This window comes from Ischnura elegans, chromosome 3 (assembly GCF_921293095.1).
Source record: "Ischnura elegans chromosome 3, ioIscEleg1.1, whole genome shotgun sequence".
In the NCBI taxonomy this organism is placed as follows: Eukaryota; Metazoa; Arthropoda; class Insecta; order Odonata; family Coenagrionidae; genus Ischnura; species Ischnura elegans.
This window is the reverse complement of record NC_060248.1, coordinates 108377942-108400778: the sequence shown is the minus strand read 5'-3', so window position 1 is coordinate 108400778 and position 22837 is coordinate 108377942. Positions and strand designations below refer to the sequence as shown.

At 38.8% G+C, this 22837-nt stretch overlaps 1 protein-coding gene across 2 annotated transcripts in view; it reads right to left on the bottom strand.

The window, feature by feature from the left end:
- LOC124156343 (ectonucleoside triphosphate diphosphohydrolase 1-like) overlaps positions 1–22837 on the bottom strand; it is a 110141-nt gene that overhangs the window by 16658 nt on the left and 70646 nt on the right. For both annotated transcript variants that reach the window (XM_046530848.1, XM_046530849.1), the window contains exons 4-6: positions 6642–6759; positions 4808–4961; positions 2448–2607 (exon numbers count right to left, since the gene is read on the bottom strand). In XM_046530848.1, coding sequence (XP_046386804.1) covers positions 2448–2607; positions 4808–4961; positions 6642–6759 — 432 coding nt within the window. The remainder of the gene's footprint in view (positions 1–2447; positions 2608–4807; positions 4962–6641; positions 6760–22837) is intronic.

The window sequence follows — 22837 nt, the reverse complement described above, 5'->3', positions numbered from 1 at the left end:
CTCGTCTGGTCGCTTTTTCCGTCGCTGAAACCATCGCCAAAACCCCATATCAGCCAATCAGAATGCATACCCGTATGGAGTGATTGCAGCCCAACATTTGACAATCGTGGGAACGAAGTAGGTAACAAAATACAGCTGTGACACCGGAAATGATGCGAGGAGCGATGGCGGGAGAGACCGTTTGATTCAGAAAAATGATCACTCAAGCGATCACTTTTCCGGTCCAGAAAGCGATCGCTTGAGTGATCACTAAGAGGGACAAAACAAATGACCATGTGATTCAGGCTTAAATGGTGAATTAGGACACAGCTTAAATCACACAATCACTTTTTCCATCCTTGTGAGCGATAGCTCCAGCAATTGCCTTTTCAAGGACAAAAAAATGATCACTCAACCCATAATTCACTAAGTCACACGGTCATTCTACCATTCCCTTTTTCCACTTGATACGTGCTGGCTTGCATATTTTTACAACAGTTATTTCACTTCATTCAAAACCCAAACAAGGCCATGGTTAATGGTCATGCATTGTAATTGGCTGAAAAGTCAGTGCCAGCGATAGTTTCAGCAAAGGAAAAATGGACATAATGGGATGACATGAAAAATGGATGGAACTTCCCATCCCTGGAGCCATAGCGGCAAATGATAATATAAAAAAATTAGGTACTTATCGCTTATTGCCAAAAATTTTTAAAAGATACTTTAGATGAGAAATATGAAGAAAAAAAATATAAAGCATATGTAAGTATCGCGAAGATGGGACGTGACTTCTTTCCTAGATTCTCCCTTCCCCTTTTTCCACCTCTCGCCACCCACCGCCCACATGCCGCTGCGTTGGCGGTTTGCTTCTCGCCTCATCACCCTTCCTGTCACGCACCCCACTTCACCTCGCCTCAGGCGTGAGATCCATGCAGTGTCGGCTGAGAGCGGCCTCCTGGGTGGCGGGGTGGGGGAATGGAGATAGCACGTGAGCAGGCGTGCGATGAGAATGGCGTCGGCAGTTGCGTCGGTATGCGAGGGTAGATGTTTCTTTGAATAAAACTCTGAATAGAAGGAGATCGATGGACTTCTCTTTTACCTCCTCCTAACCCTCCATTGGTACCATTGAGAACGTTACACATAATTATTTGGTCTCCATGGAAATTCATTATTTGCTATTAACCCATTAGTGCATAGCATCCGATATATCAGACGTGAGTATTTTATTTTTTTATGGGCTCCAGTTGACTTGCGCTACATTTTAATTGCATTTTAATACTGTATTAAGTTCAAATGGATGTCTGTCTTCACCCCCCGGCTAATATTTTAGTTGACTCATTGAATTTATCGACTAGAGAAGTATTTATGTGAGACATGGCACACGTCCGATATATCGGACGCTATGCACTAATGGGTTAAAAACAAATAATTATTGTAATCAAATTCGATGGTGAAGTATGAACCCCTTTGACTTGCTGAGAAACCAAGAAGAGGCAATGAAATTGCTGCAGGAGACAGGACTATTACCAGAGTAACGAATCTGTAAGAATGGCCACGAGATGATGATGTACATCTAACGTTGAGTCGAGTTCAAATGCTCTAAAAAAAGAGTGCCAAGGAGAGTGGAGAGAATGTGGGCCTCGGCGAAGTGGAGCAACAAGAAGCAGTGTGGAACGAAGCCTAAGTTCTTGGACACATACCTAGCAGAGTTTATGGTGTGCAAGGGATGGAAGGCTGATGATCCATTCGATTCGTTGTTGGAAATGACTGTCAAGATGTGGCCACCAGTTAAGATTCTATGAGTTTGAATTTTATAAATTAATATAATGCCCTAATTACTGAATTGTTTAGATGGTTTTAAAAATGTTCGGCGATAACTGATAAGTACCAAAAATTACTTTTCAGCCATCACTACACTTATCACTGGAGTAATCACTCAAAACAGATGAAAAGAATTAAATGATGTACGATATGTATGAAATTTTGCCTTTCCAGGTAAGATTTGCTGAAGAAACAGTTGAACACCCTACCATACAGATATGGTGCTTGTGCAGGCAACAGTCAATAAAAGTAGGACAAAGGTAAGAAATGCCATCAAACAGCCTCTTGCACAGGTAAGCTGTTTACTTGCAAGCATGACACAGGTGGAAGAACAGCATATATACTTAATATTAAGTTTGCTGACAAAAGCAAGTGAAAGAGTAAAATAAATTAATAATTTAAAACAAGTTTTTCTATTGATTCCAATCATTTTTGCATCTTCAAAACAGTTGTTGGTAACAGACAAAGTAAGGTAAATGAGCTTTCAAATGCGATGAAGAGAGACAACTTTTCACCCACATGAGAATAAAATGTGCACATTGAAAAGGCAGGTGGCTACACTATAGGACCCTTCCGCTATGCTAGCAGGCTCCCGTGAAAAAACTACACCAGTCATTTTACACAATTTCCTTTTTCCCAAAACTCACCTTTGTTAGCGTATCTGAGAGATAATTGACAGAGACCCATCCAGAGAGAGCTTCTTCCTCACCACATATGGTGCGAGCCCCTCCAAACTTTAATGGGGTGCCTTTGAACAGAGTGGTAATATTACCCAAGATTTCTTTCTCTGCTTCAGGATCTTCAGCACTGAAATTGAGGAAAATTACAATAAAAAGCATACCTTTTTGATGGAAATATTCAGCCTATTATAATGAACCATCTATATTTCTTGGAATTATAGACCAACAATTTTCAACCCATCATTGAGTACACTCAAACTTTCACATACAATATGGAGGGAATCCTACCAGTAATTTCTCACAAACAAGGTAAGCTAATGTTTCACTGACAGTAAGTTGTATTCAGCATTTTTAACATCAGTGATAATACAATTTTCATGAAGGTATAAACAACCGTAATTCTCTGTGTATATATAAATAGTACGGAATTGTTTCGCAAAAATTCAACAAATAAAATTAGGTACATATCAGATGGCGAAATGAAAAGTTTTTTTTTACCATTAAGATCAATCACATAACAGGATAGATTTTGTGTGTGGATACAGCGCCTGTTTTCAGATGCTTAATTTTTATTTGACTGCCATTCACATTTGACACATTATAATCAAAGGAAAAAGACCGCGTGAATGGCCATTTCATCATTGAATAAAGCATTATGTAGGTGAGAGAGATAGTGTGTAAGTGCAGACACTAAGATAATTCACGGGTCCACTTCTCACTTGGATAATGTGTACTGCAAGCATTGAACAGGGCAAGCCCCATACATCACCAAAAGCTGTCCTCTCAAAATGAGATGCGTATTATTCGTAGAAATTACAATTCTAAAATCATAGTAAAAAACAAACTTGAATCCATCTTTAACTGGGTGTGTACTCTGCATGGACAATTGCAGTAAATATTTACAGTCTGGCCGGCGAGAGTTGTCTGATTACAGAAAAAAAGGAAGGGTGGAAAACCATGCAACAGCAAAGTTTGCAGCCAATCGCTGTCCCCCAAAGGCACCTCACACCCTCGCCTAGTCATACAATGTTGTCACATGCATATGAAGCACCGAAATAAGCCTGGGCCACCAAAACAAGCCCTTTCTTCACATCACCAAATAAGGGACTCTTCCTATGGGTCCTTCACGTTCGTCATCCGGCTCTTTTCTTCATGGAACCCTTTTGTTTACCAGTGACGTGGGTGTTTCCTTTCTTATCTGGCAACCTTGCATTCTACCCCGAACAAGCCCCTTCTGCCCGTCAACAGACAACCCTCCCCAGCCGGACAGTACAATACGTACAAGCTTTCAGAAAGGACCCCAGATAGAAGGGCAACTTGAGATTTAATAAGATTGTATCACGAATGAATGAAAAGAGCTACCATGTAACAGTGCATGTAACTTGATGATGACCTACCAAAATGATACCAACAGGAGTAATCAGTCTTTAATATGTTAAATAAAAAGTATAGAAAACAAAAATGTATCAGCTGTATTAGAATTGATTTCCTTCCTCGAAAGATCAAGGGAATGCCTAAGAAAGCATAGATTTCCCTAAGTTAAGGAATAAATATTGGCCAATATCCACACTGAGGGACAGGAAGTGACTACTTCTGAGACAGTATTCCCAGGCAGATAACCCCAAGTAGCCATAATTGAGCAAAATCGAATTAATGCAGGCAAAATGAAGGACTGCACTCTTCCCAACTCCGATGGGTTGCAAACTTTGCCTAAAACCCAGGTAAGGTAACAAAATTTCCCACTTGGGACTAATCTGGTAAGATAAAAATTATTATTTCAAGTATAAAATCTATCTAAATCTGCACCATGTATTACAAATGCACTTTACTAATAACATGATCTCGTATTTCACCATCATACTCAATTAGAGAGTTAATAATTTAAACTAAATGATAATAAAATAAAAACACAATGGTGATTAAGAGACTCAGGATAGTCCTTAAGGTGACATACTTAAATAAGATAATTAAATTCAAGCTTATCCTTTCAATATAATCAGAAAGAAATGGGATTAAAATTATATATGTATAAAAATAGGCAACAAATAATGATAGATCAATTCCAGCCATTAAATACTAAAATTATTAGAAATCAAGGAAATGAACACTTTAACAAAAACCAATAAATCTATGCTCATGAAGAAATGAAAAGAAACATCATTCTCACCCACTGCTAAATATCAGATAAAAAGATATTTAGCCTTCAAGACAGCCACAATACCAAATGATACTTGTAATAAACACTTGCTTGGTAGGTGTCAAAGGTAGCACCAATTTATTTATCTATTAGATATAAATCCCACTCAAACTAGATTACATTTAAGTACCCTAAAAGTCTCATCCCTGCCGTGGCAGCTAAATAAACTGGACTGTGGGACCTCCTATCCTCAGGAATATCTGCTACTCCCTTATCCAGGCACTTTTGAAGGTACGGTACCACATCTTTAGGTGAATTTCTGTAATCTGCAGCAATGCCACCACCTTGTGAAAGGAGAAATAAATGAAGACTTTAAATGAAGCATCCATGCACTTGGAGCATGAGAATATATCATGATTACTTTAGTATTGTAGCATTATGCTGCAAAACATTACTCCTAAGGGCTGAGGGCTGTTTCAATACAATTTAAAAAATACATATGCTTTGTATCATTCTTTACTGAATTCTTCAAAAACAACGGCATTCTTCACTACTCCTCATGAAGATGGTGATAACTTAGATTCTACCCATGCCCATTCATCTTTACTCTGCTTCATAATTTAAATTATAATCTCTTTTTTAAACCCAACTTTTTCCATCATTTATTTCTAAGCAAGATTTTCTGAAATATATTTCCATCTCCCTTATTTCATGTTTAAAAAGGTCTGTATGTATGAACATCACAAATCCATCACTTTGGGAAGGGAAATAGGATACCTCTTCATTTTCTGTCAGTTTTAAATTAACTGATGGATATCTTATGCCACTTGGGGAGTATGACTCATTCCCTAGGATGGGAGGCAATTGAGACATAATGGGATAATAGGGTGGTTTCCTATTATTTTTTTATTGCCTAAATCGAAAGATTATTACTCCTGGAGTACGTATGTCGCGCTTTTAGATTTTTAAATGACGATATCTATTTTTTGCGATTAAATGAAAAGTGAAAAATTTCAAGCGCGCAAAAACGCGACGCGTAAGTAGGAAAGTCCGTGCGACGCATTTCTGGTTCCCCCTCTCTCCTTGTGAAGTGACCTTGATCGAGGCTCTGAGCGCTGATAGGACGCAGGATGCTAGCGGATAGCTGAGTACCTTGCTGAATGGTAGCGCTTGGCTTAAAAAAGGTTTATTAATACCTTATCAAACGAAGAAAACTTTCCGACCTTAGCCAGTTTTAATAGGTGATTATTAAGACATGTTTCCCTGAGCTCTGTGCCTCATGCATGCATTGGTAACCTCAGACGATGTATAACTCCTATCCTCTCGTGTAGAAACTAGGTCCCTGTGACGTCACGCGGAGTGGAATCGCATGGGCGCCAATCTGGCCTTTTTCAAATGAGGATAAATATTGACCCTTGCCATTCGTCTAAACCGGTATTTCAAAAACCAAATAATTTGTGTATTATGAATACACTAATGGTGGGTAACGAATCGCAATCAATGCCTATCGTTTTCTTTGATGAAGGAAACTACCCTATTCAACTATTTGGCACTGCAGCCAATGCATGCCTCTGTTCTCTGTAAGGTAAGACTTGGGGACACCAGCAAGGATTTTAACTCTTGTCATGGCAGAGGAACAGTCCTCAGGAGCTCAAGCTGCTAACCAACTCCGCAACTCCTAAAGCCACCAAACCAATCACACAACAACTCCTGATGCTGGTAAACCTTCCCTATTCCCCGTCTTCCTCCACTCTATTTTTTCCATGTCCACCAGATATCACATATTCTGGGATTAAGTTCAGACTAAATATTTCCATTCAAAATTGTGTCTTCTCTAGACAGAAATTATACAGAATTGTGTATCTGTCATGTCAAAGAGGGGGGATACTTTTTGGAAATTAACTTTACTGTTAAATAAGTGAATGAAAACAGTGGCATTTTACCTTTCTCCAGCAATGCAGCAGTAAAAAGGGCAATAAAAGCCACAAAAGAGAAACTAATGGAATAAATAAAATGTAACTTACCATCCACCGGGCAAGAGTCCTCTTGCATTACCACACCGGTGCCATTTGCTTTATCACCTTGCCATTTGTACAGGTACATCGTGGTATGTGTTGACCCAGCATCAAAGATAATTCCGTACTGCAAATAAAAGAAGAATAACAATTTTCAAACACCATTTCAAAAGTCTGATTCACATGCACTGTAATAGCATCTCCTTTGATAGCAATGATCGCATATGGAATCAATACATAAGCATGAAAAATGTGCCCAAATAATGAGTTAAGTTGAAAAAAAATCAAAATACATGCCATCTTGGCTGCCTTTTCTAATTTTGCCCCCCTTAATTATAGAGGAATTGTGTGGCAGTGGGTACTTGCATTTGAACGTAAATGAATGACAAAAAATTCTGACAAAGAATAATGAGTAAAAACTCAGTAGGACAATAAAGATGCCATCAATCTTGTTTTTAGAACTTACGAAGGAAAGTACCACAAGTATCACCACCAGATCTTGTTCAAACTTTGCTAGATGATGGGAAATGGATACCCATGAGGTGTAGTTTTTGTTTCAGCTGCCAACGCTCGATACTTTTCGAGATATAAGCGACACATAGTACAAGGAAAACGCCTAAAATTGTGCAACCCGCTGCGCAACAATAGACCCTTACACTCCGTGGCTAGGATGAAGAGCAAATACGTTGTACTGTTGTCAAGTGTGTTGCATAAATTTAGGAGTTTCCCCTGTACATTCCGTCGCTAATATCTCGAAAAGTATTGAGCGTTGACAGCTGAAAAAAATACTCCTCATGGATATCCATTTCCTATCAACTAGTAAAATTTGAACGAGATCTGGTGGTGACACTTGATGAACTTTCCTCGTCAGTACCAGGGATTCGGCAACAAGCAAAATCAAAGTCAGTGTTGGTTTCGTTCAAATGTTTTTGTTTTCTTTCAGTATAGACACCATCGACTACAGAAATACTCTGACTTTAAAAAAGGCATGAAGGAGAGAAAAGAGATAGAAGAACGTGCAGAGGAGGGAGGAGAGAAAATCGAGGCAGCAAAAAAAGTTTCAGTGGAGATGATAATTAAGAGAAGGGATACATCTAGGGGAGCTCATTGAGATGGGGTTAACTTAAACCTTTATAGAGGGCAGGTTGAATCCTTTTCCCCTCATCTCGCTACGACGTGGACAATAAAATCAACTTGGTCTGTCAGATAAATCTCATTTGACCACCACCAATCCTTTAGCCATTATATTCGTTGCTAGCACTACTGAAGCTCATAGTTGCTCCCTCCCTGCATAGCCGTTGAATTTCAGCCATACAAGGAGGGGAAGGATGCTTAGCAACCACCAAGTATCACTGTCCTCAAAGTGTACAATACGGAATTCAGAGAGAGATACACGAAGTAGGTGGACGCATTTGCTTTTTCTCAAAACATCGACAAATAAAAGTGCACAGAGAACGCAAACGGCCGAGGGAGTTTTGAATGATGGTTGCAGTCTTGCTATCTTCTCGACAGAAATGAAAGAACTACTACTAATACTACTCATACAAAAAGGAGCAATCGAGGATGTTGACATACGAAGAAGAAGGCCTTAAAAAAAGAAGAGCCACTGCAATATGACGCTTGAGTTACCTGATTTTTTCAATTTTCGTACTAATTTCTCTAATTTCCAAACTTGCTCCCATAATTTCTATTTTCATGGCTATTCATATTTACGAGACAGACCCGTTATTAAGAGCAGAAAATCTCAATCTTAAATTATTAAGTAAAACAACCATGTGGAAAAGACTTTTTTCAACCATGGAGCATTATTTGAATGATGTATTGGGAATGAGATTATTGAACGTCGAAGGAGGAAAATAAATAAAATCAACATTTGACTTTTACAACCGATGCGCATTTTCCAGATGTTTATTTAATTTTTTTTTATTTTTCACATTAATTTCTAAGTTCCCCTCACGAGTGGCCACACTAATAATGTTAGTTTTGAAATGGCCCAATCATGAGAATCATAGCCCAATCGCGAGAAATGGTCACGGAGGGTTTGGGGGACTTGGAATTAATACCAGTGCTTGGATCTCCTTCGCTAGAGTTTTGCAAAGGAGAACCACTGTAGTGGGGAGACAGGAATTTATTTTATTGTGGCTTGCCACTGTTTGTCTCCCGTTTTGTGGGCAGGCTATTTTTGGTCCGTTTTTGCACTTTTTTGCCCGCAACTCCATACAATGCCGAGCTCCAGCGCTGGAATCAAGACTACAATGTTCGTGCAGAAATTCTGCGTCGAACGCACCAAACACCATCCCTATAGCACTTGGTACGACTGAGATAGACCCTAAGGTATGAATACGCAAAATGAAGATAGACTGACACACTACAAACTTAATATACACAGAAGCAAAATCCTAATTATCAATTTCCAGCTTTTTAAGGACGGAGTGGAATAAGTTGAGCAATTCGAGAGTCCCTCTGATGTCATATGTTCGTCACCATAGAAGGTTCTGTTCCATATAATAAAGCACAAACATTAATTTGCTCATTTCTCTTCCAATGGTTACTTTCAGTCTACTCGTGTATGTTACGATATCTGAAGGTGAGAGAGGATTGTCTGGCGTTCGACGAAGCGAAAACACAAATCCAGTCATGTGTATCCACGTATGAATGGTCTAATTAGTCGCACCGACGAAAGCTTCCGATTCGCCTTTGCTGGCGCGGAACTCGGCGAAAAAAAAACCTTTTAGCGACCTTAAAAGTAAATAATACAACAGAGGTGGCATTTCGCACGGGTTTTCAGCTGAATCCATGGGCATTCCTACTTCCATAGAGAGAACTAGTAGATCCTCGAGAACTACCAAACGTATAGCCACCAAAGCAGAGACATTTAATAAAGTAGGGTTCCCACTCCAACTAAAATATAAAATGCACTGTTTTTTCCAGGTTTTCACGGTCTAAATGTCTTCAAATTCACTGTCTTTTGAAGAGCCATTTTAGTCAGAAATATTGATCACGTGACAATCACCGGCGGCACGTCAACTAAAAAATCAACAAACGCGACAGAAGCCGCGAATGCAAAAGCAGCAATGAAAGTGACATATCGATGGCTAAGTTCTAACCACACGTATCTCAAATTCGGCCGGTTTGAGACAGGTATCTTAAACAAAGTGTAATAACATTAAAAAAATAATATAAAAGCAAAAAACAACTCTTTGTTTGAAAATGAATGCTTATTTTTCAGTTTTATGAACTTTTGGTTCTTAATTTCAGTGTACAAGTACAAAAAAATTAATCGTGTCTTTGCTCACCTGAAAAGTTGCTATTATTGAGATACGTGTTGTTACAACTTAGCCATCATATCTTATGACGTCACCTATCGTTAGCGAAATTTAGGGCCAGTTAATGGTTTTGAGTGGTAAAATATGGAGGGAGTAGGGTGGCCGGGAAGTGAAGATCTTCCAGGGAAGGGGTTTATGAACACTTTGGCTGCCGGTCTTCCAATCACAGGTTTAAGGTCAACGCGTCGTCATGGCACACGGACCAATACTTGCGCTTAAAAAGTACGTGTGCAGATAAATACGAGGAGAGTTTCTGCGCATGACTGACCTTGAAACATGATCGACATATCTATTTTTCTTTTGATCTGTCAATCATAGTTTTATAATCAGGTTTGCGAGATTTTTAAGGGTTTATGACGAAATTCACGGCTTTTTCCAGGTTTTTTTCACGGTACCCAAAATTCACCGTTTATACACGGTTTTAAGGTTTCCACGGTTAAGTGGGAGCCCTGATAAAGATATCAAAAGCTCATCATCATCATCATTTGTCAACAATCCGATGATTGGTTAGACGCAGCTCTCCACTCAATTCTCTTATCAGCTAGTCTTTTCAAAGCGACGTAATTCTTCTCTTCCATATTCTTCTTTACTTGTTCCAGATATTTTATTCTAGGTCTACCCTTTCCGTTCTAACCATTTACGTGTCCCTCGACGATTGTCTTCATCAGACCATCATGTCTCAAGATCTGGCCTATAAGGTTGTTCCGTCTCTTTATCAAGGTTTTCACAAGGCTTCTCTTCTCCCCTCTCTTCTCAGGACTCCTTGATTACTCACTCGGTCGATCCATTTAATCCCCATCATTCTTCTATAGCACCAAATTTCGAATGCCTACATCTTTGATTTCTCCGTGGATGTCATTGCCCATGCCTCACTTCCGTAGAAAAGCAAACTCCAAATGTAAGTTCTGATAAACTGATCAAAGACTATGATGGTAAAATAACGAAAAAAGTAAAGTACAAATCAGACAAAGTCCCTCTTCACAATGTCCCCATCCGTCGCGTCTCAAATGGTTGTCTCCAAATGAGTGGAGCAGTCCATGCCAGTCACGCATGCTCCACCAAATCGAGCGCCAAAGGTGTTTACTCAGTAACTTCATGAAAATAACCTCACCGCATACTTCCTCCTAGCATCCTTCACGTTCAGGAAACGTGGATTCGCAGACGCTTGGCTCACTCACTCCGTTAGGATTATTTACGCGACACTATCGGCTTCGATCAAGCCCATTTCGAAACACAGACCGCATCATCCATCACGTCATTCGAATGTTCGCAGCGTACGAGCGCAATGAGTTCCTCATAAATTGTTAGTTTACAATGCACTTGTGTATCTTCAATGGTCACTCATTACAGAGACCACGGTACGATACGGGGAAGCTGGCAGGAAAGACCAAGGATAAAATGAATGCTTCAGATCGTAGATATACACTTCATGTGATACCCGCTTCGTGGAGCCTTTCGAGTGAAGTTATGAAACTATGGGAGTTATAACAAAAGGGTCTTCTAAAACGCGCAAACTCATAAAAATGGTCGGGTTATTAATTAGTCAAAAATGAGTTTTTTTAGCAGCAGTGCATTGTTTCTGGAAAGGGTGTATCCAGGTATAATTGTATCAATGCGCCAAAGAATTCCAATGAAAATGATATCGTCGAAAACATAGTTTGCGGCGTTTACCTATTTAGCCCTGTAAAAATGGGAAAGGATTTTATGGAGTTACCATTTCTCTAGCTCAAACAAAGCATGGTTTTTATTACACAGGCTGCTATCGTTTAGGATTGCTCATTAACTATACATCTCAAGTGAATTACTCATACGGCGGTGTGAGTGAACAGTACATCTGAAGTATCGACATCCTTAATAGTAAAATGGGAGTTATAACCAAGGAGTACCTTATTTCAGCATATATGCTGTTTACAGCAGATTAAGAAAAAGCACCAACAAATGAAAAAAATCTCCCCTTCGTAGGGTATATAAAAAAAGTAAAGAGACAAATGGAAGAGAATTGTATTTGCACTCGCAAAAATTAAGCTTCATTAAACTTCCAAGGCCACATTACGAAAGCTCATCCATTGACTTTATGGTGAATTATTCATTTCCTGCAAATTTCCTTCTTGGAACACAGATTTATCAGAAACTAAGAGCACTGCGATAAAACACAAATACGAGACGGCTAGACCAAACGAAATTGGAACCCCATGTAACCGAAAATAGCTGTATCAAGGGAGAGACAAAAACCGCTTAGCTCACACTGCATTCGTCGGGAAGACTTGGGCAAATATGCATGGAAGAGGGGGTACGCCAAATAATTACAATCGCTCAAAGTTTGCAGGGCAACGGGAAATAAATAATACTCGATTAATAACATTGTACAACGATGGCGGACGAAGCTTTACGAGTGATGCAAAGCTTGCACATTGAAAACAGGGGTGTAAACTCCCCTCAAGAGATCGTCGGCTTCACCCTCTCCCCTCTCAAATCTAATGGTTCAACGCATCCCAAATTTGATGAGATAAGAGTCTTTGAATCGGAAATATCCACCAAATCAATCACAGCTATTATTCAATGCACTAAGTTTTATTTTGCACAATTGTAAATATCGGGTTCCTTTCTTTTTATTAATTTAAGTAATTCGTTTATTTTTATTTCAGATTAGTCAAGACTAGTATTAAGATAACTAAGATCGCAATTATACACAGTTACTTGCCGAAAAAAATTACGCGATACTTGCCAGGACCACCCCCCCCCTCATATCTCCCACGTGAGATTGGGTGAGAATCGACTTGACCCCCACAAAACGGCTCACGTAATTAATGGATGACCCCTAATTTCAGCGAAAATTAATAAACCGGGATACAATAAACAGTTGCAGATTTCATACATGTTATTTCTATTACGAGCCCATCGAACCCCTGCCAAAACTTAACACGGCAGCGGGGAGACGCGGGAGAACGTATGACTGCAACCCGCGGCCCACGGCGGATTGAGTAAAATCATTGATTTCCAATATCGACGCCGAAGCCATTATTGTTACCCGGAAATGTCACGACCAGCCCACCAACGGACACGTTCGTTTGAGGGTGAGCGCTGATTGCTGAGCAACAGGGCTGACCTCCCACGCTTGAGGATGGACGGGCGGAATGCAATTCTCTTTGAAAGCACTTTTAAAAAATCGAATATTTTCGCTTGGTTGTTGCTTGGAGGTCAAATTCAGCCAATGTGAATGGTGCCTCACTTATATCATCGAATGGAAATATCAGGTGAGACAAACATAACAACTAGCGCTCCATAGGAGAAATAGAATATTTCATAGATATTCTTAAAATATCACCGAATGCCTATTGGAGGCTACAAAATAGTAGTGGCATTCTAATACCGTGGATGATTTAGGAACGGAACCAAAATTGGTTCTATGATTCCGCAGAACACAAGTTGGTTTTGTAAGAGTTCAAAATCCATTTGAAAATATTACTTAAAAATGAGTTAAAAGATTTTTAAACTTAAGTTCTTTTATCATACTCCATCGTTGTTTAATTTAAGAACTAATAACGTGAAACTTGCGCTGTAAAAACGAATCAAAAGATTTTTTAAACGAACCACATGTTGTTATCATCCATATTTTTTGCATGTAAGATCCAAGAAAGTAAGTTGATATGAATGTTTCAACATAATCCCCCTCTCACAAAATTCTAGACTAACTAGAGCAAATGCAGCGATTCAAATATAGAGGAACAAAAATATAAGTTTATGGATATGTAATCCCAAGGTTTTCTTTAAAGTAAAAAAAAAGTATCTACGTGACCAGAAATGGACGGAAAAATTGGCAGCTTACCGCGATTTCTAGGGAATACTTCATTGTTGACAACTTAAATTTTCTAAGTACCGTAATTACGATTAATTCTCAACGACATTATTTCGAAAATGAAGGATAAGTCATGGAGAAAATGTAATAAATTCCAGTTTTTTTAATTGGGTTCACAACCTTGAGTTTAGCGGATTAACAAAAGCAAAATGCTATGAGATATTTTGGAAAATAGGAATTGTAGCCCATGGTTTTAATACGAATTTCCGACTTCCAATGTAGAAAATATTTTAATGCCATTATTAAATATATATATTACTCTTTAGAAATTTATAAAAAGTAATACATCGCAGAAGGGGATGGAAAGGGATAGGAAAACAACACAAAATTGACAAGTATAACAGTGGAAAATGATAGAAGCCTAAAATCAAGATGGCCTGGAGTAGTCTGATGGATACGTGAGAAAAATTCACCTCTGTACACCACAAGTAGAAATTCTGAACACGAAAGTGTTGAGTCACACGATCCGCCGTAACTACGCAACGAAAGGCAATAATAAATAAATAAAATGAAATTCGCCAGTTTAAATTGGATGGCAAACTAAAGTCAAGGTGAGGCGATCATCCGACCGGCGCAGCGGGGGGAATCCTAGCGAATAATGACGGGATGAACCTCGTGTTCAATTAAAATACATCGCGATAAGAAAATAAAGGAATCACGCGAGGAGGCTCAACGCATAACCGGTTGGGTTCCCTCTGGGGTCCACAAAGCGAAAAGGAAACGCATTTGAGCACTGCCCACGACGACGAAGGGGGAAGTTTTCGTTTAGCCTTGGCCTCGACGAACTGGCACCACAGGTGAGACTGCTTTTACGCGATGACCGGGCGTGCACGAAGGGGAGATGAGAGAGTGTAGATGGATTCGGGAGAGGGGATGAAAAGGAGTGAGGAGGAATGGGGAGGGGGACTAAAAACAAGAAAAGCAGCATTTCTTGAACGCAACGAGCTCATGTACACGGTTCATGGAACAGCGACAATCCAGTTTTTCGCAGGCACTCCTGACTTTCTCATGCGAAAATCCATATCTTAAAATCATTATATAGAAATCGTACGAAGCTGAAGAGATCATAATAAATAATGGCATACAAAATAGGAATTCCATTCGAGTGTTAAGTAATTACTTAATGGGGACGATATTAATCTGAACAAAATTTTTAACTTCACCAATAAAGAGAATATTTTTAAAAATCTCATTCCGGACGTAATTACTTATTAGAATGGAAAACAAACGTGTGTTGAACATGTAAGTAAAACCATCTGATGTCGTACGTTTGATAGCAGGTTTTCAGTGCATCCGTGACAATTCCCGACTTGGGATAAATTAACGATATCAGGAGATACTAGCATATGATGGAAAATCATGTCATACTAATGAATAAAAAATATATCGTACTTTCCACGATGTACATTTCATTTTGACGCGTTTCCATGTCTCGTATTCATCATCTATCGACTGATATCGGAGAACTAATTAATTCGCACACAGAATGCCATTTATGTAATCAGTATTTGACTGATTTTGTTGGTAGAATGATGAGGGTAAAAAGTTGTCTTCGTGATTACGATGGGGCAGTGAAATGAGTCTATATAACTTTGAGACTGAGGAGAGTACGATAGCTTTGTTAGTTATAAATATGCCGATTTGATATCTAAAATACCCTCACAATGTCCTGCCTCGAACGAAAAATAGCTCCATATTGTTTTTTTTTATGTTAGGGGTCGGCAAACCACGGTTCGCGGGCGACTTGCGGCCAATGAAAATTTTACAAATTGTTGACACAAAGAATAGTAATCAATTATTTCAACACAGCAACATCAGCAGTTTCTAATAATTTTAATATTTGAAAAAAGTTGCAAATATTTTTTTGTGGACAGCGACGCACGAAAGTACGACACCTATGGAGTACCTACATTATTTATTTAAACACATAACTCAAGAAAATACTATTAAATGCGTCACATAAAACCATAATGACATTAAGTAGAAAATGTGAGCATTGGGTTGGAAACGGTTTCCAGCCCTTTTTCCACACCACACTGTCAGCACCCATCGGGTGAAAAACTGATGAAAACGCTGATGAATAAGAACATTGTACAATTACATGAAAACAAAATTATTGGCTAAATTAGCCACAACATCAAGTGAGCAGACAGTTTTTAATTAATCTGCAGACGATCGTCGTGCCGAGACCTAGGCGGTGAGGTTTCAGCAATATATACATGAAGGTTTTTCACTGGCGATATGGCACGACGAGTCGTTAAGGCCGTTTTACACGGTACACGGAATTGCGCATTCTGACGTACGTGTGAAGGAGCAATCAAAATTGCGTCGTGTAAAGCGGTGAATTGCTAGAACACATGCGAGAATGCGTGGATGCGAGACGGCAAAATAGCCCCTGTTCTAATTTCATTCATGCATTCGCGCAATTCGATGCCATTTTAGAAATTAATGCAGCTCGAACCTGCGCAATTCCGTGTACCGTGAAAAACGGCTTTTAGATCATCTAACAGTGAAAATCTGATGAGGAAAGTAGTCGACCACGAAGAACAGGAAATTGACACAAATATAATAAGGTTTATTAAGAAATTTCCGTTGGAATGCCAATCTGAGAGTAGAAGTTGACATAGAAAAAAATGGTCGTATTCTTAGAATCGGACGCATCATTATATTTTATATGCTTATTGTGCCAATTTTCCCAACGGAAACATGCACCCCGCTTGCATATGCCTGTATGCGAATGATAATAATTCCAAGAGGACGAGATTAACGTAAGACAATATTAAAATAAGACTTACTCATTACTCAATCGGCAATAGATTAATGGAAAATAATTAGTCTTAACTTTTTGCCACGAAGTATCTTACGGAACAATAAAAATATTCTCACTTTCACAAAGGAGATAAGTTACAGATGTGTATTAGTTATTAAACGCAAAGAGTTCTTTCCTCATCGCCCTAAAACAGTTTCATAGAATAGAAAGATGGTGGAATTTCAAAAATTAATTACTAGAACAACGACTTTTTGGCGTAGTTTCGGTGATAATAATAATGATTTCAATAAAAAGAGCTCCCACGGACATCTGCCTCTTCTTGTTTTTTCTTTCGTGGGTTCGTTGAAGGCCTCGTGTCCCATTATTCATTGCGAGGAAAAAGAGGAAAGAAAAACTCTTGCCTCACCCGTAAAAGTCAAGTATTATTTTTTGGGTGATTAAATAACCATTAGCATTTGTTTCCGAGCCAGGAGGAAGTACAGGCGAATTGAACGCTACTCTCTCCGTCACAGAATAACATCCCACGGCCTGGCAAGTGCATCCTTCGATGGCATTAATGCGGCCGTTTTCCAGGAAAATCGATACCGATCAAGACTTCTGAGAAATTCACCTCCAAAATGAAAAGGAACGATGGCCATGACTTCAATAAGAAGGGAAAAACATGCGCACAACAAAGTGTTCTTACATCAAATGAAACTCGGTAAAGGCCTCAAAGTCACGATTCATCACATCTTCGATATCTGATAGACCAAAATTTTTTACGCAATTTTCTGTGGCTAAGCACTGCAGGAACAAGTGACTTTATACGCAGTACGCGCACGGGTGCAAAGTTAAATACACCAACGGATGAAGTTCGCTATGAAAAAATATTTGACTCAGCCGGGATTCGAACCCGGATATCCCGATTGCCGGTCAGGTGGGTTAACCAGTTACACCACAAAGCCATTTTCTCATATACATTTTGAAAAAAAGTACGATTTAAAAATTCATGTTGCGAATAAAAATACATGAAGTTCAAGAAACTATGTTTGAAATAACATTATTAATCTTAGTTGATAATTGCATTTTTCAAATACTACAGTAGAAACATTAAAATTATTTGAAACTGTGCAACCAGTTACTTTCGAGGATGATTTACACTTAAATCGAAAGTCGAAGAGGTGAAATGCATACTATCGATCGATAGTAACTTGGGTCGAAAACAATAATGAATACACCGAATAACTGACAAATATTGCCAATTATACCACTAACGGCTTTTCTCAATCTCGATACCATTGTTTGGAATTTAATTACAAAATTGCTAAAATCTATTGAAATTCGGATATTCTGGAATGACTTGGGGAAGGAAAAAAAATATTTTCACCGCTGTAGTAATCGATTTCATTAAAAATCACACCATTACCTTCATAATGTTAAAAACAGTGAAACGCTAAGGAAAAACGAGGATAATCATGGATTACTTACGGCAGATTCGCTAAAGCCGACTTAAATTGCGGCGTATACATTTTCTGTAATAATTACAGCGTTCTCACCGATACTACAACTCATTATTAATTACCTTGGCTAAATTCATGATTCCAATTACAATAACCCGGTATCCTTTGCGCAGTTGATAATATTCTTGGAACACGCAGTCGAATACAGGGATAAACTAACCCGCCTTAGAGTGGTTAAAATGAAACAGTTTTCATACAAAGGAAAATTTCCCAGAATTCCTAAGTAAAGGAGCTGAGTTTGACGCGCAATTTGATTAAAAGGTAATTGCAATCTTTCCAGTAGCTCCGTTCTGGGGATGAGAATTCGCTGCAGGGAATCCAGGATTCACATATCATGCATTATTAATCCTTTAATCTGCTTCCTGATCTTCCCAAGCGAAATGAAACCTACTATAGAGTAGGGGCCATGAAGCAGGGCCATACGAAACTTACCACCATCAACGCAAAAAATACCTAGCACTATTTTTTACAAGACTCGGAAAATTCCTTCCTTTTTTAATGTAAAATATATATCTAATTCTACCTGTGGGCCCAAAAGTTCAGTGCTAAACGCCAATTAGGCGAGATTACGAAATAAAATGGGGAGGAGGGGATGTGGTAACCAATGGTTACATCCTTTCGTGTGGTAAGATCCCGTTCAGCTATCAAGATTCCACAACTTCCGACAGCATTACTATTTCCGCATCACAGAATGTCAACATAATATCGCTTGTTAGCCGGAGTTAAAAGCCACCGCGTCCAATCGATGCATGGGTTGCAAACATTACTTACCGTGAGTGCATCATGACCTCAGGTGAATATTAATCACGACTCGATATCCACCTATCTAAAGCTCAGTATTTAGTGAAACTGCGGCCAAAATACTGCACTCGTGAAACATGTAGATACACCTTAAACGTTATTGTAATCTTTCAATAAAATAATATTACCACGAAGCTCCTTTCACTAATACATATTGATACATATACTATACAAATAGATGCACGATACATCTTATGACTGAGAGAAATTGGCTGAAGTATACGATCAATGGCACTGAAAAACCACACTCTTTAAATAACATGCTAGTTTTCTGTCTTTCGCCAAGCGTTCTAAAGGCCTGGTTACACGATACATTAGCACCAACGGGTTAATTTCTAAATGTAAGGTACTTATCAATAAAGCGTAACCAGGCCTTAAGAATAGGTACTCACCAATTTTTCACAATGTGTTAACAATTGTTCACTGGACCGCGTGAGATACATGTGTAAGCCTTATGAAAAACAGAACAACCGATTCATTGTTGTTATTATTATTCATTTACTTCACTGGAACGAAAATTCTGGAGTGAAAATTTTTTTCCTGACCGCCAGAACTAAGCAATATTTCAACCCTGAAGGTCAAAAGTTGGCTCTTAAGGGTCAACGGAGACGCAATAAAAAAATTAAATGGACTCTTCAGAGAAGTTGGTGTTTTTCCTCGTCGTAAAAATGGCCGGTGGGTTGGATTTGAGGTGGTGTTCGCCAGCGGAGGTCATCTGCGTCATTTTAGACCAGGTGGGAAGGGGAACTGAGGAAGGTTTTATTTGGGCAACTGAGGAGCGGTGATCATCGTCGGCATTGACCAACTCTTAAACGAAAGGTCTTATGCATTGTGAAAATTACCACACTAGCGGACCCAAAGCACTCACTAAGTAATTCAACGCGAAGGTTGGCTTGTACAAGTGAGGGTATAGCTCAATCCGGACTAAACCACAGGCATGTGAATTTTAGGCATTCAGGGACGGGGGAACAATAAATTTCTTAGGATTCGGTTAGTTAGGATTTTGATTCGGTTTTTATTTTTCACCCAGGATTCAATCCCGGGACTCCTATAACATCAGCCAAGCGCTCTACCAACCACGTTCCCCCTGAGAGAATTTAAAAAAATGGAATGGAACTTTGAAACTGCACCTCTGCTGCGATTATAACTTATAAACACGTAGAGTTCCTTAATTATTCTGGCCAACACATCAATCTGATCCTGAGACGAACAGGCAAAATAGTCCATCTTCATTCATTTTAAAGACGGGCTTAGCGCATTTCAAAGACTAGAATTTTTCAATGGTAATAATACCAAATATAATAGAATAAAAAAATACGTTCAAAACTAAGCCCTGAGGAAGATTTTAAAATAAACCGAAACGTTGGCAATAAACTTTTTGAATTATACGAACTATACTCCAGGAATTTTTGATAATTAATACAACCATTGCAAATTTTGTATATTAATAATAAAATTGGATCTTGCACGATCGAGTGCCGAACGGTGGAGATACTTACGCTACACATGTACCGGTCATAAAAGCATAAAGAGAGGAAATGTCATTTAAAAGACTTCAATAACGTTTATCACCACAAATGACTAAGAATAAATTCACAATGAACATTACGTTGCTAGCCAGAATCACAAATGGCGAAATCAAACTATGATCGGGTGACAAAATACGATCTAAATCCTTGAGGAATGGAAGTGCGGGAACGTTTTTATACGTTTTGCATGCGGACTGCGGCATTCGCCCAAAATTATTACTGCTAACTAGATATCTTGCACTTGGGCACATTCCATTACCATAAGGATACCTGACCTCTTAGATAAACTCGGATTGGAATCTCCGTCAGACCGTAGATTGAAGAACAGACTAAACCTTTTAGAAAAAATCAAGAGCAGTGTCTTTTTTAACGAAGTTAGCCGTATCTTACGGACGCCAACATACTACGGAAGATCAGATCATGTAAAGAAAGTAAGAGACTGTAGAACAGACAGATTCAGAATGTCTTTTTTCCACGATCAATAAGAGATTATAACGGCAGCGATAGAACTCATAAATAGATTAGATAACTTGTAGTGTAGCCTATTAACTCATGTGTAACTTAATGTTCATAATTTTATTTTTATTTCTAACAGCATATCGTAGTATAATTTGTTAGTATGCGTGACGTTTTTTGGACTGTGTGGTGTGTATGTGGGAGTCCAATTGAATGCTGCATGCTGGTGATTGATAACCCCCTGCCAAACACCGTAGAGGTGGCCCGCAGGGTATTATGTATATGTGAGGATCGCTAAGGGGCTTAATTCTACCAGACCAACCCTGGTGGCAGGGGGTGCCTCCTGTACAGGGGGTCTCTTCTGCACTGACTGGCAGCTAAAATCGTGAATTCCCGTAGCCCAAGGGTTATGACAGAGGCAACTATCTGTAGATAGACAACAAAAGGATATCTACGAATCAATAGCATTGAAACAAGCTAATTATTGAGATATCAAGAGATAATTAAGGGATTAGTCGATCATTAAATGAACATTGTGAATAAAATGATAAATACTTATTCAGGGACGCCCAAGCTGGAAGAGTAACGAAGAAAAGCGAGCAGAAATCTTTACAATGCTCGGTGAATTCAATGCATAAACTGTGTTTACAAATCCTCATAATGTATTTATTCACCTGAACCATTACCTGCTCTGAATAGGAGAGAAACTCGAGAAGAATTTAATAATCTCGCATTGTGTATCCGCGATACAAAGACCTGTCAGGATTTCCGACGTTTAAAGCGCGGATTATTCCAAAAATAATACCACAATTCTACCCTAACACCAAGAAAATTAATCTTAAAAAAGGCTTTCATGATCCAGTTTCATCGATCCATTTTATAACATCATCCCTCAGTCTTCAATAAGTATCTAGCCTACATCAATCCTAGATCCTTGGATAAAATATTGATTAAATCCTAAAAATTTCACTCCCAAATGTTGTATTCTTCTTTACTCTTAATGTTCCAGGTGACTGAAACGAATATGGATGCGAGAAGTAGCAGTTTCTGACAGAAAGTTAATTCTTTAAATAAAACGTAAGGCTATTCTGTTTTCGGAAATGCCAATTAATTCACAGCAGGTAATGAATCTTAACTTGGAATTATGATTCTAAACTTTGTTTGAAAAATGCCGATTCAAGTAATGCAGCTAAATATATAACTCCACAACTGATTACCGAGAAACCTAAGAATAATCCGATACTTCCACTCAGTTTAGGCAAATACAGCAATTTCAAAGGTCGTGCTGATACTAGGGTTTAACTAGCGAATCCTGGGTCAAATTCTTAGTGTGTGGAATTGTACAAAGATGAACTACATTATGTCCTACGTGAGATTTCCGTCGAGTAACCACAGAGACAGTTTCTTATAAGCCTCTTTACCTCCTGATCCTTTCTCTTAAAGAAACATACCGACAATTTTCCACAAAGAATATCTTTTTAGGAAAACTTCCAGTCTATTTCACTAACATTCTAGACTTAGGATTAGTATTCTAGGAATCAATATCAGAAACACTTCAGTCTAAAGGAACAATCTTCTTCAAATTAGAATTCTTCGAAATAAAATTCATTTGTTTCTTTACGCACAAGTATTTTCCGAGAATGGTAAAATTAATTATCCAACGAAACTACTCGAGAAATAATAACAAATAGGCTCGGAGTAAATATCGTTATTGAGCAATTTATAACACAACTATAATACTCATTCTCGTTTATATTTTGCCAACATGCTATGGAAGACGAGGTGCATCTCTCAGGTTCGCACGGTGGCGGACTTCGTCTTCGTGAATAGGCGATTTGATTGGAAAACCTAACGTGCCAAATCACGTTCGCCTCTGAGAGCAGCGACGAGGATAGCCGCAAGAAGAGGGGGCGGAGACACTGCGGGAGGTTTGGTGGGAGGAAGATGATGTTACACGCGGATGCCTCC